This window comes from Spea bombifrons, chromosome 5, assembly GCF_027358695.1.
Source record: "Spea bombifrons isolate aSpeBom1 chromosome 5, aSpeBom1.2.pri, whole genome shotgun sequence".
NCBI lineage: Eukaryota > Metazoa > Chordata > Amphibia > Anura > Pelobatidae > Spea > Spea bombifrons.
Window position 1 is genome coordinate 30,355,972 of NC_071091.1, and position 20,144 is coordinate 30,376,115.

Below are 20,144 nucleotides of genomic sequence, written 5' to 3' on the forward strand. Positions count from 1 at the left end.
TACTTTTTAAAGTAAGCAGAGTTTACTACATCTATTTCAGTGGGACAGATGGTGGCAAGGTATCCGTGTATGCCTACAGCTAGATCAAATGAGAGATCTTGTGCAAAGGTACTTCCAGGGAGAGAAGCCCATATTTTTAGTAATTATCAACAGCTGGCTCTTAGAAGGTGATATACAATCTGTGCTCATCAAAGCTACAGAAACACAAAACCACAGTTGGGCTTAGCAGGATGCAAAGGGATACCTACAGGACAAATGACGAGTTCAGAGACCAATAACAGTAGGGCCCCATGTTGACCTCAAACAAATAATGCAATCTGTTATTGGTAACCTTCATTTTTTTTCCTCCATGTCCTTCCGTCCCTTGGACATGTACAAGAAACAGTTGTAGGCCACCATTGGTGTTTGGGTAGTCATTTGGCCCCTTTACCCTAAGGAATGGTGGTAAAAGCATGAATCACAGGACGAGAGAGAGACTCAAAATGAGTTCTAGTCAGACCAGAACCCATTCAGAGCAACAATGTTTTAGTGTCGATTTGTTTCCAAAATTTGCAAACTAGGCTACTGATGACGCCAACAGGTCTAAGCGGGATTCAAACCCTCGCACCTGGTGCATGCACACAGGAAGGAGCTACTTAAAACGTACGCAAAAGCTAACAACACTCATTTATACCGTATTCAAACAAAAGAAGCCATATTGACATCTTTTAAGCCTAAAAAGGTCATGGCCCTTTAAATCCCATAGTTATTCAGTAATCTCTATAATGATTTCAGTGATTAGACCATAGATACAAACTAGCCCCGGATTTCATAAGGCTTTACTATCCATTTATTCCCACATCGTTGGTATTATATAATTTTTTTCCCTCTCATTTCTATCAGTTAGAAATGTACAGTCCGCAGAGAACTATCCAGCTGCGCTTCTGTAACAGACAATTGTCGGCATCATAATCACGAGCATAAAGGCTGCGGTCACTTCCCAGGACAAACCAGCGTCTGCTTCTCCACAAACGGCAATTTACAAGAATCAGACTTTATCCGCTACTAATTAAGCGGCGACAACTCCTGCGCATGCGCGCTGAACTCGCTCAACAGCCCTGTTTCTGCACACGCGCAGTCATTTATCAAGCCGGCCTCCCGTTCGCGCATGCGCAATTGATTCACGGGAACGCTTTCTGAACAGGAAGGGGAGACAGATTAAAGAGCCAGATGCGGCTCGAAAGCCGTGGAGTGAGTATCACGGGGTTTAAATTGCCTGTGTTGGGGAGCATGTGCCTGATTGAAGATGTGTTACTGATAGTGTGCGTTTTTATTGTAGCTGTGTGGGTTACATAAACATCACGTAGTATATAAAAGCGTATGGTGTATTTGGAGTGAGCTGTGGACTGGGGAGCGTAGTCTGTCTAAGCAGTTTAAAGGATCTGGGTTCCCAATGTGGATTAAGGCTGGGGATGTGCAACCTGTTTGAAGAACTACGGGTCTGCTCTATACCGGATCGTTGCTTTGCTTTGCTTTGTTGTCCGCGATCGTTCATCTGGCTGTTACCAAACATTCCCGGTACCAAGCAGCAAACTACCGGCTGTCTGCCGGTGACTGGAGTCAAGCTATCAGACACTTTCAAATCAGTGGTCATGCCATCAGACGCTTTTTCTTTAGATTAGCAAAAGGTGCATTAGACCTGGAAATGTGATTATAATCATATAATGTTACAATATTTAGTGGATTTATATCTCCCTGCAAAATTAGATACGTTTATCTCCCTGCAAAATTAGATACGTTTATTAAACAATTTAAAGGTAAATATCGCTTTTATTACATTTCTGCATATATGACAAAATTCCACCGTTGGACCAACACATTTACACTGCACATATCTCACACACACACACCCCTATATAATATGTTACAATATGGTGCATTTTTACTGTGGAAATTTAAAGATATAGCACCCCAAATAGCAGTGCAGTACTTGATAAATGTCATATTTCAACATTCTACGTGGGGTTAAAAAAAATTCCCCCATTGGACCAATACAGTTACACTGCACATATCTCAAACACAACCCCCTCTATTATTTCTGAGAATATGGTGCATTTTTACAGTGGAAATTTAAAGCTATAGTGCCCCAAATATCATCCCGGTAGACAGCAACTGCCATTTTTCAACATTCTACAGGGGGTTGAAAAAAATTCCCCCATTGGACCAATACAGTTACACTGCAGATATCTCAAACACATGCCCCTCTATTGTTTCTGAGAATATAGTGCATTTTTACTGTGGAAATTTAAAGATACAGTGCCCCAAATATCAGCCCAATAAATAGCAAATGGGATTTTTCAACATTCTACATGGGGTTAAAAAAAATTCCCCCATTGGACCAATACAGTTACACTGCAAATATCTCAAACAAACCATCCTCTATTATTTCTGAGAATATAGTGCATTTTTACAGTGGAAATTTAAAGCTATGGCGCCCCAAATATCAGCCCAGTGGACAGCTAATGGGATTTTTCAACATTCTACATGGGGTTAAAACAAATTCCCCCATTGGACCAATACAGTTACACTGCAGATATCTCAAACACATGCCCCTCTATTGTTTCTCAGAATATGGTGCATTTTTACTGTGGAAATTTAAAGCTATAGCGCCCCAAATATTAGCCCAATACATAGCAAATAGGATTTTTCTAAAATCGACAGAGGGTTAAAAAAAAATCCTCCATTGGACCAATACAGTTACACTGCAGATATCTAAGGGGTAGTAGAACTATTATTAAACACTCATCTACAGACACCAGACAAGCCAGAAGGCTTGTTTTTCCCTCAGAAAGCTCATGGTGCTTTCACAACCACAAGGGATTCTGGGTAGGCGCATGCAAATAAAGTTAACAATTATCACCTTTGCCTCTATATCCACTTTATACATGGATCCCTTGAAAGTAATTGCCCGCTGTACAAGACAGCCTTTATACAAAACTCGGGAAGAGGTACAATAGCCAGATCACCACTCATGGACAGCTGTTTCGTCCTTCATGGGACTCATCAGCATGAGGTTGTGATACTGGCTTAATAGTTGAGGCTTGGGGTAGCTAAGAAATACCATTACATAAGTTATGGTGGGTAAAAGGTGATGGAAACCCTTCCACTTAAATTTAAGGGGTAGTAGAAGTATTATTAAACACTCATCTACAGACACCAAGTCCCATGAAGGACGAAACAGCTGTCCATGAGTGGTGACCCAGAATCCCTTGTGGTTGTGAAAGCACCATGAGCTTTCTGAGGGAAAAACAAGCCTTCTGGCTTGTCTGGTGTCTGTAGATGAGTGTTTAATAATACTTCTACTACCCCTTAAATTTAAGTGGAAGGGTTTCCATCACCTTTTACCCACCATAACTTATGTAATGGTATTTCTTAGCTACCCCAAGCCTCAACTATTAAGCCAGTATCACAACCTCATGCTGATGAGTCCCATGAAGGACGAAACAGCTGTCCATGAGTGGTGATCTGGCTATTGTACCTCTTCCCGAGTTTTGTATAAAGGCTGTCTTGTACAGCGGGCAATTACTTTCAAGGGATCCATGTATAAAGTGGATATAGAGCCAAAGGTGATAATTGTTAACCTTATTTGCATGCGTCTACCCAGAATCCCTTGTGGTTGTGAAAGCACCATGAGCTTTCTGAGGGAAAAACAAGCCTTCTGGCTTGTCTGGTGTCTGTAGATGAGTGTTTAATAATACTTCTACTACCCCTTAAATTTAAGTGGAAGGGTTTCCATCACCTTTTACCCACCATAACTTATGTAATGGTACTGAAGATATCTCAAACACATGCCCCTCTATTATTTCTGAGAATATGGTGCATTTTTACTGTGGAAATTTAAAGCTATAGCGCCCCAAATATCAGCCCAGTAGACAGCAACTGCCATTTTTCAACATTCTACAGGGGGTTAAAAAAAAATTCCCCATTGGACCAATACATTTACATTGCAGATGTCACAAACACATGCCCCGCTATTATTTCTGAGAATATGGTGCATTTTTACTGTGGAAATTTAGAGCTATAGTGCCCCAAATATCAGCCCAGTAGACAGCAACTGCCATTTTTCAACATTCTACAGGGGGTTGAAAAAAATTCCCCCATTGGACCAATACAGTTACACTGCAGATATCTCAAACAAGTGCCCCTCTATTATTTCTGAGAATATGGTGCATTTTTACTGTGGAAATTTAAAGCTATAGCGCCCCAAATATCATCCCAGTGGACAGCAACTGGCATTTTTCAGCATTCTACAGAGGGTTAAAAAAAATTCCCCCATTGGACCAATACAGTTACACTGCAGATATCTCAAACACATGCCCCTATATTATTTCTGAGAATATGGTGCATTTTTACTGTGGAAATTTAAAGCTATAGCGCCCCAAATATCAGCCCAGTAGACAACAACTGCCATTTTTCAACATTCCGCAGGGGGTTAAAAAAAATTCCCCATTGGACCAATACAGTTACACTGCAGATATCTCAAACACATGCCCCTCTATTATTTCTGAGAATATGGTGCATTTTTACTGTGGAAATTTAAAGCTATAGCGCCCCAAATATTAGCCCAATACATAGCAAATGGGATTTTTCAGAAATCTACAGGGGTTGAAAAAAATTCCCCCATTGGACCAATACAGTTACACTGCAGATTTCTCAAAGACATGCCCCTTTCTTATTTCTGAAAATATGGTGCATTTTTACTGTGGAAATTTAAAGCTATAGTGTCCCAAATATCATCCCAGTAGACAGCAACTGGCATTTTTCAGCATTCTACAGAGGGTTAAAAAAAATTCCCCCAATTGGACCAATACAGTTACACTGCAGATATCTCAAAGACATGCCCCTCTATTATTTCTGAGGATATGGTGCATTTTTACTGTGGAAATTTAAAGCTATAGCGCCCCAAATATCAGCCCAGTTGACATCAACTGCCATTTTTCAGCATTCTACAGAGGGTTAAAAAAATTCCCCCATTGGACCAATACAGTTACACTGCAGATATCTCAAACACATGCCCCTCTATTATTTCTGAGAATATGGTGCATTTTTACAGTGGAAATTTAAAGCTATAGCGCCCCAAATATTAGCCCAATACATAGCAAATGGGATTTTTCAGAAATCTACAGGGGTTAAAAAAAATTCCCCCTTTGGACCAATACAGTTACACTGCAGATTTCTCAAAGACATGCCCCTTTCTTATTTCTGAAAATATGGTGCATTTTTACTGTGGAAATTTGAAGCTATAGTGTCCCAAATATCATCCCAGTAGACAGCAACTGGCATTTTTCAGCATTCTACAGAGGGTTAAAAAAAATTCCCCCATTGGACCAATACAGTTACACTGCAGATATCTCAAAGACATGCCCCTCTATTATTTCTGAGGATATGGTGCATTTTTACTGTGGAAATTTAAAGCTATAGCGTCCCAAATATTAGCCCAATACATAGCAAATGGGATTTTTTTAAAATCTACAGGGGTTAAAAAAAATTCCCCCATTGGACCAATACAGTTACACTGAAGATATCTCAAACACATGCCCCTCTATTATTTCTGAGGATATAGTGCATTTTTACTCTGGAAATTTAAAGCTATAGCGCCCCAAATATTAGCCCAATACATAGCAAATAGGATTTTTTTTAAATCTACAGGGGTTAAAAAAAATTCCTCCATTGGACCTATGCAGTTACAGTGCAAATATCTCAAACACACCATCCTCTATTATTTCTGAGAATATGGTGCATTTTTACTGTGGAAATTTAAAGCTATAGTGCCCCAAATATCATCCCAGTAGACAGCAACTGGCATTTTTCAGCATTCTACAGAGGGTTAAAAAAAATTCCCCCATTGGACCAATACAGTTACACTGCAGATATCTCAAACACATTCCCCTCTATTATTTCTGAAAATATGGTGCATTTTTGCAGTGGAAATTTAAAGCTATAGCGCCCCAAATATTAGCCCAACACATAGCAAATGAGATTTTTCAGAAATCTACAGGGGTTAAAAAAGATTCCCCCATTGGACCAATACAGTTACACTATAGATATCTCAAGCAAGTGCCCCTCTATTATTTCTGAGAATATGGTGCATTTTTACTGTGGAAATTTAAAGCTATAGCGCCCCACGTATTAGCCCAATACATAGCAAATGGGATTTTTCAAAAATCTACAGGGCTTAAAAAAAATTCCCCCATTGGACCAATATATTTACACTGCACATATCTCAAGCACACCCCCTTCTAGTATTTCTGAGAATATGGTGCATTTTTACTGTGGAAATTTAAAGCTATAGCGCCCCAAATATCATCCCAGTAGACAGCAACTGGCATTTTTCAGCATTCTACAGAGGGTTAAAAAAAATTCCCCCATTGGACCAATACAGTTACACTGCAGATATCTCAAAGACATGCCCCTCTATTATTTCTGAGGATATGGTGCATTTTTACTGTGGAAATTTAAAGCTATAGCGCCCCAAATATCATCCCAGTGGACAGCAACTGGCATTTTTCAGCATTCTACAGAGGGTTAAAAAAAATTCCCCCATTGGACCAATACAGTTACACTGAAGATATCTCAAACACATGCCCCTCTATTATTTCTGAGGATATAGTGCATTTTTACTGTGGAAATTTAAAGCTATAGCGCCCCAAATATTAGCCCAATACATAGCAAATGGGATTTTTTTAAAATCTACAGGGGTTAAAAAAAAATTCCTCCATTGGACCTATGCAGTTACAGTGCAAATATCTCAAACACACCATCCTCTATTATTTCTGAGAATATGGTGCATTTTTACTGTGGAAATTTAAAGCTATAGTGCCCCAAATTTCATCCCAGTAGACAGCAGCTGGCATTTTTCAGCATTCTACAGAGGGTTAAAAAAAATTCCCCCATTGGACCAATACAGTTACACTGCAGATATCTCAAACACATTCCCCTCTATTATTTCTGAAAATATGGTGCATTTTTGCTGTGGAAATTTAAAGCTATAGCGCCCCAAATATTAGCCCAATACATAGCAAATGAGATTTTTCAGAAATCTACAGGGGTTAAAAACGATTCCCCCATTGGACCAATACAGTTACACTATAGATATCTCAAGCAAGTGCCCCTCTATTATTTCTGAGAATATGGTGCATTTTTACTGTGGAAATTTAAAGCTATAGCGCCCCACGTATTAGCCCAATACATAGCAAATGGGATTTTTAAAAAATCTACAGGGCTTAAAAAAAATTCCCCCATTGGACCAATATATTTACACTGCACATATCTCAAGCACACCCCCTTCTATTATTTCTGAGAATATGGTGCATTTTTACTGTGGAAATTTAAAGCTATAGCGCCCCAAATATCATCCCATTAGACAGCAACCGTCATTTTTCAACATTCTACATGGGGTTGAAAAAAATTCCCCCATTGGACCAATACAGTTACACTGCAGATTTCTCAAAGACATGCCCCTTTATTATTTCTGAGAATATGGTGCATTTTTACTGTGTAAATTTAAAGCTATAGCGCCCCAAATATCATCCCAGTGGACAGCAACTGGCATTTTTCAGCATTCTACAGAGGGTTAAAAAAAATTCCCCCATTGGACCAATACAGTTACACTGCAGATATCTCAAACACATGCCCCTATATTATTTCTGAGAATATGGTGCATTTTTACTGTGGAAATTTAAAGCTATAGCGCCCCAAATATCAGCCCAGTAGACAACAACTGCCATTTTTCAACATTCCGCAGGGGGTTAAAAAAAATTCCCCATTGGACCAATACAGTTACACTGCAGATATCTCAAACACATGCCCCTCTATTATTTCTGAGAATATGGTGCATTTTTACTGTGGAAATTTAAAGCTATAGCGCCCAAAATATTAGCCCAATACATAGCAAATGGGATTTTTCAGACATCTACAGGGGTTGAAAAAAATTCCCCCATTGGACCAATACAGTTACACTGCAGATTTCTCAAAGACATGCCCCTTTCTTATTTCTGAAAATATGGTGCATTTTTACTGTGGAAATTTAAAGCTATAGTGTCCCAAATATCATCCCAGTAGACAGCAACTGGCATTTTTCAGCATTCTACAGAGGATTAAAAAAAATTCCCCCATTGGACTAATACAGTTACACTGCAGATATCTCAAAGACATGCCCCTCTATTATTTCTGAGGATATGGTGCATTTTTACTGTGGAAATTTAAAGCTATAGCGTCCCAAATATTAGCCCAATACATAGCAAATGGGATTTTTTAAAAATCTACAGGGGTTAAAAAAAATTCCCCCATTGGACCAATACAGTTACACTGAAGATATCTCAAACACATGCCCCTCTATTATTTCTGAGGATATAGTGCATTTTTACTGTGGAAATTTAAAGCTATAGCGCCCCAAATATTAGCCCAATACATAGCAAATGGGATTTTTTTAAAATCTACAGGGGTTAAAAAAAAATTCCTCCATTGGACCTATGCAGTTACAGTGCAAATATATCAAACACACCATCCTCTATTATTTCTGAGAATATGGTGCATTTTTACTGTGGAAATTTAAAGCTATAGTGCCCCAAATATCATCCCAGTAGACAGCAACTGGCATTTTTCAGCATTCTACAGAGGGTTAAAAAAAATCCCCCCATTGGACCAATACAGTTACACTGCAGATATCTCAACAACATTCCCCTCTATTATTTCTGAAAATATGGTGCATTTTTGCTGTGGAAATTTAAAGCTATTGCGCCCCAAATATTAGCCCAATACATAGCAAATGAGATTTTTCAGAAATCTAAAGGGGTTAAAAAAGATTCCCCCATTGGACCAATACAGTTATACTATAGATATCTCAAGCAAGTGCCCCTCTATTATTTCTGAGAATATGGTGCATTTTTACTGTGGAAATTTAAAGCTATAGCGCCCCAAGTATTAGCCCAATACATAGCAAATGGGATTTTTCAAAAATCTACAGGGCTTAAAAAAAATTCCCCCATTGAACCAATATATTTACACTGCACATATCTCAAGCACACCCCCTTCTATTATTTCTGAGAATATGGTGCATTTTTACTGTGGAAATTTAAAGCTATAGCGCCCCAAATATCATCCCATTAAACAGCAACCGTCATTTTTCAACATTCTACATGGGGTTGAAAAAAATTCCCACATTGGACCAATACAGTTACACTGCAGATTTCTCAAAGACATGCCCCTTTATTATTTCTGAGAATATGGTGCATTTTTACTGTGGAAATTTAAAGCTATAGCGCCCCAAATATCAGCCCAGTTGACATCAACTGCCATTTTTCAGCATTCTACAGAGGGTTAAAAAAATTCCCCCATTGGACCAATACAGTTACACTGCAGATATCTCAAACACATGCCCCTCTATTATTTCTGAGAATATGGTGCATTTTTACTGTGGAAATTTAAAGCTATAGCGCCCCAAATATTAGCCCAATACATAGCAAATGGGATTTTTCAGAAATCTACAGGGGTTAAAAAAAATTCCCCCATTGGACCAATACAGTTACACTGCAGATTTCTCAAAGACATGCCCCTTTCTTATTTCTGAAAATATGGTGCATTTTTACTGTGGAAATTTGAAGCTATAGTGTCCCAAATATCATCCCAGTAGACAGCAACTGGCATTTTTCAGCGTTCTACAGAGGGTTAAAAAAAATTCCCCCATTGGACCAATACAGTTACACTGCAGATATCTCAAACACATGCCCCTCTATTATTTCTGAGGATATGGTGCATTTTTACTGTGGAAATTTAAAGCTATAGCGTCCCAAATATTAGCCCAATACATAGCAAATGGGATTTTTTAAAAATCTACAGGGGTTAAAAAAAATTCCCCCATTGGACCAATACAGTTACACTGAAGATATCTCAGACACATGCCCCTCTATTATTTCTGAGGATATAGTGCATTTTTACTGTGGAAATTTAAAGCTATAGCGCCCCAAATATTAGCCCAATACATAGCAAATAGGATTTTTTTTAAATCTACAGGGGTTAAAAAAAATTCCTCCATTGGACCTATGCAGTTACAGTGCAAATATCTCAAACACACCATCCTCTATTATTTCTGAGAATATGGTGCATTTTTACTGTGGAAATTTAAAGCTATAGTGCCCCAAATATCATCCCAGTAGACAGCAACTGGCATTTTTCAGCATTCTACAGAGGGTTAAAAAAAATTCCCCCATTGGACCAATACAGTTACACTGCAGATATCTCAAACACATTCCCCTCTATTATTTCTGAAAATATGGTGCATTTTTGCTGTGGAAATTTAAAGCTATAGCGCCCCAAATATTAGCCCAACACATAGCAAATGAGATTTTTCAGAAATCTACAGGGGTTAAAAAAGATTCCCCCATTGGACCAATACAGTTACACTATAGATATCTCAAGCAAGTGCCCCTCTATTATTTCTGAGAATATGGTGCATTTTTACTGTGGAAATTTAAAGCTATAGCGCCCCACGTATTAGCCCAATACATAGCAAATGGGATTTTTCAAAAATCTACAGGGCTTAAAAAAAATTCCCCCATTGGACCAATATATTTACACTGCACATATCTCAAGCACACCCCCTTCTAGTATTTCTGAGAATATGGTGCATTTTTACTGTGGAAATTTAAAGCTATAGCGCCCCAAATATCATCCCAGTAGACAGCAACTGGCATTTTTCAGCATTCTACAGAGGGTTAAAAAAAATTCCCCCATTGGACCAATACAGTTACAATGCAGATATCTCAAACACATTCCCCTCTATTATTTCTGAAAATATGGTGCATTTTTGCTGTGGAAATTTAAAGCTATAGCGCCCCAAATATTAGCCCAACACATAGCAAATGAGATTTTTCAGAAATCTACAGGGGTTAAAAAAGATTCCCCCATTGGACCAATACAGTTACACTATAGATATCTCAAGCAAGTGCCCCTCTATTATTTCTGAGAATATGGTGCATTTTTACTGTGGAAATTTAAAGCTATAGCGCCCCACGTATTAGCCCAATACATAGCAAATGGGATTTTTCAAAAATCTACAGGGCTTAAAAAAAATTCCCCCATTGGACCAATATATTTACACTGCACATATCTCAAGCACACCCCCTTCTAGTATTTCTGAGAATATGGTGCATTTTTACTGTGGAAATTTAAAGCTATAGCGCCCCAAATATCATCCCAGTAGACAGCAACTGGCATTTTTCAGCATTCTACAGAGGGTTAAAAAAAATTCCCCCATTGGACCAATACAGTTACACTGCAGATATCTCAAAGACATGCCCCTCTATTATTTCTGAGGATATGGTGCATTTTTACTGTGGAAATTTAAAGCTATAGCGTCCCAAATATTAGCCCAATACATAGCAAATGGGATTTTTTAAAAATCTACAGGGGTTAAAAAAAATTCCCCCATTGGACCAATACAGTTACACTGAAGATATCTCAAACACATGCCCCTCTATTATTTCTGAGGATATAGTGCATTTTTACTGTGGAAATTTAAAGCTATAGCGCCCCAAATATTAGCCCAATACATAGCAAATGGGATTTTTTTAAAATCTGCAGGGGTTAAAAAAAAATTCCTCCATTGGACCTATGCAGTTACAGTGCAAATATCTCAAACACACCATCCTCTATTATTTCTGAGAATATGGTGCATTTTTACTGTGGAAATTTAAAGCTATAGTGCCCCAAATTTCATCCCAATAGACAGCAACTGGCATTTTTCAGCATTCTACAGAGGGTTAAAAAAAATTCCCCCATTGGACCAATACAGTTACACTGCAGATATCTCAAACACATTCCCCTCTATTATTTCTGAAAATATGGTGCATTTTTGCTGTGGAAATTTAAAGCTATAGCGCCCCAAATATTAGCCCAATACATAGCAAATGAGATTTTTCAGAAATCTACAGGGGTTAAAAAAGATTCCCCCATTGGACCAATACAGTTATACTATACATATCTCAAGCAAGTGCCCCTCTATTATTTCTGAGAATATGGTGCATTTTTACTGTGGAAATTTAAAGCTATAGCGCCCCAAATATCAGCCCAGTTGACATCAACTGCCATTTTTCAACATTCCGCAGGGGGTTAAAAAAAATTCCCCATTGGACCAATACAGTTACACTGCAGATATCTCAAACACATGCCCCTCTATTATTTCTGAGAATATGGTGCATTTTTACTGTGGAAATTTAAAGCTATATCGCCCCAAATATTAGCCCAATACATAGCAAATGGGATTTTTCAGAAATCTACAGGGGTTAAAAAAAATTCCCCCATTGGACCAATACAGTTACACTGCAGATTTCTCAAAGACATGCCCCTTTCTTATTTCTGAAAATATGGTGCATTTTTACTGTGGAAATTTGAAGCTATAGTGTCCCAAATATCATCCCAGTAGACAGCAACTGGCATTTTTCAGCATTCTACAGAGGGTTAAAAAAAATTCCCCCATTGGACCAATACAGTTACACTGCAGATATCTCAAAGACATGCCCCTCTATTATTTCTGAGGATATGGTGCATTTTTACTGTGGAAATTTAAAGCTATAGCGTCCCAAATATTAGCCCAATACATAGCAAATGGGATTTTTTAAAAATCTACAGGGGTTAAAAAAAATTCCCCCATTGGACCAATACAGTTACACTGAAGATATCTCAAACACATGCCCCTCTATTATTTCTGAGGATATAGTGCATTTTTACTGTGGAAATTTAAAGCTATAGCGCCCCAAATATTAGCCCAATACATAGCAAATGGGATTTTTTTAAAATCTACAGGGGTTAAAAAAAAATTCCTCCATTGGACCTATGCAGTTACAGTGCAAATATCTCAAACACACCATCCTCTATTATTTCTGAGAATATGGTCCATTTTTACTGTGGAAATTTAAAGCTATAGTGCCCCAAATATCATCCCAGTAGACAGCAACTGGCATTTTTCAGCATTCTACAGAGGGTTAAAAAAATTTCCCCCATTGGACCAATACAGTTACACTGCAGATATCTCAAACACATTCCCCTCTATTATTTCTGAAAATATGGTGCATTTTTGCTGTGGAAATTTAAAGCTATAGCGCCCCAAATATTAGCCCAATACATAGCAAATGAGATTTTTCAGAAATCTACAGGGGTTAAAAAAGATTCCCCCATTGGACCAATACAGTTACACTATAGATATCTCAAGCAAGTGCCCCTCTATTATTTCTGAGAATATGGTGCATTTTTACTGTGGAAATTTAAAGCTATAGCGCCCCACGTATTAGCCCAATACATAGCAAATGGGATTTTTCAAAAATCTACAGGGCTTAAAAAAAATTCCCCCATTGGACCAATATATTTACACTGCACATATCTCAAGCACACCCCCTTCTATTATTTCTGAGAATATGGTGCATTTTTACTGTGGAAATGTAAAGCTATAGCGCCCCAAATATCATCCCATTAGACAGCAACCGTCATTTTTTAACATTCTACATGGGGTTGAAAAAAATTCCCCCATTGGACCAATACAGTTACACTGCAGATTTCTCAAAGACATGCCCCTTTATTATTTCTGAGAATATGGTGCATTTTTACTGTGGAAATTTAAAGCTATAGCGCCCCAAATATCATCCCAGTGGACAGCAACTGGCATTTTTCAGCATTCTACAGAGGGTTAAAAAAAATTCCCCCATTGGACCAATACAGTTACACTGCAGATATCTCAAACACATGCCCCTATATTATTTCTGAGAATATGGTGCATTTTTACTGTGGAAATTTAAAGCTATAGCGCCCCAAATATCAGCCCAGTAGACAACAACTGCCATTTTTCAACATTCCGCAGGGGGTTAAAAAAAATTCCCCATTGGACCAATACAGTTACACTGCAGATATCTCAAACACATGCCCCTCTATTATTTCTGAGAATATGGTGCATTTTTACTGTGGAAATTTAAAGCTATAGCGCCCCAAATATTAGCCCAATACATAGCAAATGGGATTTTTCAGAAATCTACAGGGGTTGAAAAAAATTCCCCCATTGGACCAATACAGTTACACTGCAGATTTCTCAAAGACATGCCCCTTTCTTATTTCTGAAAATATGGTGCATTTTTACTGTGGAAATTTAAAGCTATAGTGTCCCAAATATCATCCCAGTAGACAGCAACTGGCATTTTTCAGCATTCTACAGAGGGTTAAAAAAAATTCCCCCATTGGACCAATACAGTTACACTGCAGATATCTCAAAGACATGCCCCTCTATTATTTCTGAGGATATGGTGCATTTTTACTGTGGAAATTTAAAGCTATAGCGCCCCAAATATCAGCCCAGTTGACATCAACTGCCATTTTTCAGCATTCTACAGAGGGTTAAAAAAATTCCCCCATTGGACCAATACAGTTACACTGCAGATATCTCAAACACATGCCCCTCTATTATTTCTGAGAATATGGTGCATTTTTACTGTGGAAATTTAAAGCTATAGCGCCCCAAATATTAGCCCAATACATAGCAAATGGGATTTTTCAGAAATCTACAGGGGTTAAAAAAAATTCCCCCATTGGACCAATACAGTTACACTGCAGATTTCTCAAAGACATGCCCCTTTCTTATTTCTGAAAATATGGTGCATTTTTACTGTGGAAATTTGAAGCTATAGTGTCCCAAATATCATCCCAGTAGACAGCAACTGGCATTTTTCAGCATTCTACAGAGGGTTAAAAAAAATTCCCCCATTGGACCAATACAGTTACACTGCAGATATCTCAAAGACATGCCCCTCTATTATTTCTGAGGATATGGTGCATTTTTACTGTGGAAATTTAAAGCTATAGCGTCCCAAATATTAGCCCAATACATAGCAAATGGGATTTTTTTAAAATCTACAGGGGTTAAAAAAAATTCCCCCATTGGACCAATACAGTTACACTGAAGATATCTCAAACACATGCCCCTCTATTATTTCTGAGGATATAGTGCATTTTTACTCTGGAAATTTAAAGCTATAGCGCCCCAAATATTAGCCCAATACATAGCAAATAGGATTTTTTTTAAATCTACAGGGGTTAAAAAAAATTCCTCCATTGGACCTATGCAGTTACAGTGCAAATATCTCAAACACACCATCCTCTATTATTTCTGAGAATATGGTGCATTTTTACTGTGGAAATTTAAAGCTATAGTGCCCCAAATATCATCCCAGTAGACAGCAACTGGCATTTTTCAGCATTCTACAGAGGGTTAAAAAAAATTCCCCCATTGGACCAATACAGTTACACTGCAGATATCTCAAACACATTCCCCTCTATTATTTCTGAAAATATGGTGCATTTTTGCTGTGGAAATTTAAAGCTATAGCGCCCCAAATATTAGCCCAACACATAGCAAATGAGATTTTTCAGAAATCTACAGGGGTTAAAAAAGATTCCCCCATTGGACCAATACAGTTACACTATAGATATCTCAAGCAAGTGCCCCTCTATTATTTCTGAGAATATGGTGCATTTTTACTGTGGAAATTTAAAGCTATAGCGCCCCACGTATTAGCCCAATACATAGCAAATGGGATTTTTCAAAAATCTACAGGGCTTAAAAAAAATTCCCCCATTGGACCAATATATTTACACTGCACATATCTCAAGCACACCCCCTTCTAGTATTTCTGAGAATATGGTGCATTTTTACTGTGGAGATTTAAAGCTATAGCGCCCCAAATATCATCCCAGTAGACAGCAACTGGCATTTTTCAGCATTCTACAGAGGGTTAAAAAAAAATCCCCCATTGGACCAATACAGTTACACTGCAGATATCTCAAAGACATGCCCCTCTATTATTTCTGAGGATATGGTGCATTTTTACTGTGGAAATTTAAAGCTATAGCGCCCCAAATATCATCCCAGTGGACAGCAACTGGCATTTTTCAGCATTCTACAGAGGGTTAAAAAAAATTCCCCCATTGGACCAATACAGTTACACTGAAGATATCTCAAACACATGCCCCTCTATTATTTCTGAGGATATAGTGCATTTTTACTGTGGAAATTTAAAGCTATAGCGCCCCAAATATTAGCCCAATACATAGCAAATGGGATTTTTTTAAAATCTACAGGGGTTAAAAAAAAATTCCTCCATTGGACCTATGCAGTTACAGTGCAAATATCTCAAACACACCATCCTCTATTATTTCTGAGAATATGGTGCATTTTTACTGTGGAAATTTAAAGCTATAGTGCCCCAAATTTCATCCCAGTAGACAGCAACTGGCATTTTTCAGCATTCTACAGAGGGTTAAAAAAAATTCCCCCATTGGACCAATACAGTTACACTGCAGATATCTCAAACACATTCCCCTCTATTATTTCTGAAAATATGGTGCATTTTTGCTGTGGAAATTTAAAGCTATAGCGCCCCAAATATTAGCCCAATACATAGCAAATGAGATTTTTCAGAAATCTACAGGGGTTAAAAACGATTCCCCCATTGGACCAATACAGTTACACTATAGATATCTCAAGCAAGTGCCCCTCTATTATTTCTGAGAATATGGTGCATTTTTACTGTGGAAATTTAAAGCTATAGCGCCCCACGTATTAGCCCAATACATAGCAAATGGGATTTTTAAAAAATCTACAGGGCTTAAAAAAAATTCCCCCATTGGACCAATATATTTACACTGCACATATCTCAAGCACACCCCCTTCTATTATTTCTGAGAATATGGTGCATTTTTACTGTGGAAATTTAAAGCTATAGCGCCCCAAATATCATCCCATTAGACAGCAACCGTCATTTTTCAACATTCTACATGGGGTTGAAAAAAATTCCCCCATTGGACCAATACAGTTACACTGCAGATTTCTCAAAGACATGCCCCTCTATTATTTCTGAGAATATGGTGCATTTTTACTGTGTAAATTTAAAGCTATAGCCCCCCAAATATCATCCCAGTGGACAGCAACTGGCATTTTTCAGCATTCTACAGAGGGTTAAAAAAAATTCCCCCATTGGACCAATACAGTTACACTGCAGATATCTCAAACACATGCCCCTATATTATTTCTGAGAATATGGTGCATTTTTACTGTGGAAATTTAAAGCTATAGCGCCCCAAATATCAGCCCAGTAGACAACAACTGCCATTTTTCAACATTCCGCAGGGGGTTAAAAAAAATTCCCCATTGGACCAATACAGTTACACTGCAGATATCTCAAACACATGCCCCTCTATTATTTCTGAGAATATGGTGCATTTTTACTGTGGAAATTTAAAGCTATAGCGCCCAAAATATTAGCCCAATACATAGCAAATGGGATTTTTCAGACATCTACAGGGGTTGAAAAAAATTCCCCCATTGGACCAATACAGTTACACTGCAGATTTCTCAAAGACATGCCCCTTTCTTATTTCTGAAAATATGGTGCATTTTTACTGTGGAAATTTAAAGCTATAGTGTCCCAAATATCATCCCAGTAGACAGCAACTGGCATTTTTCAGCATTCTACAGAGGGTTAAAAAAAATTCCCCCATTGGACTAATACAGTTACACTGCAGATATCTCAAAGACATGCCCCTCTATTATTTTTGAGGATATGGTGCATTTTTACTGTGGAAATTTAAAGCTATAGCGTCCCAAATATTAGCCCAATACATAGCAAATGGGATTTTTTAAAAATCTACAGGGGTTAAAAAAAATTCCCCCATTGGACCAATACAGTTACACTGAAGATATCTCAAACACATGCCCCTCTATTATTTCTGAGGATATAGTGCATTTTTACTGTGGAAATTTAAACCTATAGCGCCCCAAATATTAGCCCAATACATAGCAAATGGGATTTTTTTAAAATCTACAGGGGTTAAAAAAAAATTCCTCCATTGGACCTATGCAGTTACAGTGCAAATATATCAAACACACCATCCTCTATTATTTCTGAGAATATGGTGCATTTTTACTGTGGAAATTTAAAGCTATAGTGCCCCAAATATCATCCCAGTAGACAGCAACTGGCATTTTTCAGCATTCTACAGAGGGTTAAAAAAAATTCCCCCATTGGACCAATACAGTTACACTGCAGATATCTCAACAACATTCCCCTCTATTATTTCTGAAAATATGGTGCATTTTTGCTGTGGAAATTTAAAGCTATTGCGCCCCAAATATTAGCCCAATACATAGCAAATGAGATTTTTCAGAAATCTAAAGGGGTTAAAAAAGATTCCCCCATTGGACCAATACAGTTATACTATAGATATCTCAAGCAAGTGCCCCTCTATTATTTCTGAGAATATGGTGCATTTTTACTGTGGAAATTTAAAGCTATAGCGCCCCAAGTATTAGCCCAATACATAGCAAATGGGATTTTTCAAAAATCTACAGGGCTTAAAAAAAATTCCCCCATTGGACCAATATATTTACACTGCACATATCTCAAGCACACCCCCTTCTATTATTTCTGAGAATATGGTGCATTTTTACTGTGGAAATTTAAAGCTATAGCGCCCCAAATATCATCCCATTAAACAGCAACCGTCATTTTTCAACATTCTACATGGGGTTGAAAAAAATTCCCACATTGGACCAATACAGTTACACTGCAGATTTCTCAAAGACATGCCCCTTTATTATTTCTGAGAATATGGTGCATTTTTACTGTGGAAATTTAAAGCTATAGCGCCCCAAATATCAGCCCAGTTGACATCAACTGCCATTTTTCAGCATTCTACAGAGGGTTAAAAAAATTCCCCCATTGGACCAATACAGTTACACTGAAGATATCTCAGACACATGCCCCTCTATTATTTCTGAGGATATAGTGCATTTTTACTGTGGAAATTTAAAGCTATAGCGCCCCAAATATTAGCCCAATACATAGCAAATAGGATTTTTTTTAAATCTACAGGGGTTAAAAAAAATTCCTCCATTGGACCTATGCAGTTACAGTGCAAATATCTCAAACACACCATCCTCTATTATTTCTGAGAATATGGTGCATTTTTACTTTGGAAATTTAAAGCTATAGTGCCCCAAATATCATCCCAGTAGACAGCAACTGGCATTTTTCAGCATTCTACAGAGGGTTAAAAAAAATTCCCCCATTGGACCAATACAGTTACACTGCAGATATCTCAAACACATTCCCCTCTATTATTTCTGAAAATATGGTGCATTTTTGCTGTGGAAATTTAAAGCTATAGCGCCCCAAATATTAGCCCAACACATAGCAAATGAGATTTTTCAGAAATCTACAGGGGTTAAAAAAGATTCCCCCATTGGACCAATACAGTTACACTATAGATATCTCAAGCAAGTGCCCCTCTATTATTTCTGAGAATATGGTGCATTTTTACTGTGGAAATTTAAAGCTATAGCGCCCCACGTATTAGCCCAATACATAGCAAATGGGATTTTTCAAAAATCTACAGGGCTTAAAAAAAATTCCCCCATTGGACCAATATATTTACACTGCACATATCTCAAGCACACCCCCTTCTAGTATTTCTGAGAATATGGTGCATTTTTACTGTGGAAATTTAAAGCTATAGCGCCCCAAATATCATCCCAGTAGACAGTAACTGGCATTTTTCAGCATTCTACAGAGGGTTAAAAAAAATTCCCCCATTGGACCAATACAGTTACACTGCAGATATCTCAAAGACATGCCCCTCTATTATTTCTGAGGATATGGTGCATTTTTACTGTGGAAATTTAAAGCTATAGCGCCCCAAATATTAGCCCAATACATAGCAAATGGGATTTTTTAAAAATCTACAGGGGTTAAAAAAAAATTCCTCCATTAGACCTATGCAGTTACAGTGCAAATATCTCAAACACACCATCCTCTATTATTTCTGAGAATATGGTGCATTTTTACTGTGGAAATTTAAAGCTATAGCGCCCCAAATATTAGCCCAATACATAGCAAATGGGATTTTTTTAAAAATCTACAGGGGTTAAAAAAAAAATTCCTCCATTGGACCTATGCAGTTACAGTGCAAATATCTCAAACACACCATCCTCTATTATTTCTGAGAATATGGTGCATTTTTGCTGTGGAAATTTAAAGCTATAGTGCCCCAAATATCATCCCAGTAGACAG

At 37.8% G+C, this 20,144-nt stretch overlaps 1 protein-coding gene across 2 annotated transcripts in view; it reads left to right on the plus strand.

Moving 5' to 3' along the window:
• Nucleotides 1-1,143: 1,143 nt before the first annotated feature.
• Nucleotides 1,144-20,144, plus strand: part of ATP2C1 (ATPase secretory pathway Ca2+ transporting 1) — a 180,918-nt gene continuing 161,917 nt past the window's right edge. The window contains exon 1 of one of the 2 annotated variants that reach the window (XM_053468149.1): nt 1,144-1,230. Coding sequence is in view for 1 of the 2 variants with exons in the window: in XM_053468148.1 (XP_053324123.1) it covers nt 1,210-1,230 (21 nt within the window). In the remaining variant the exon portion in view is untranslated. The remainder of the gene's footprint in view (nt 1,231-20,144) is intronic. The other variant, XM_053468148.1, reaches the window with a different exon arrangement.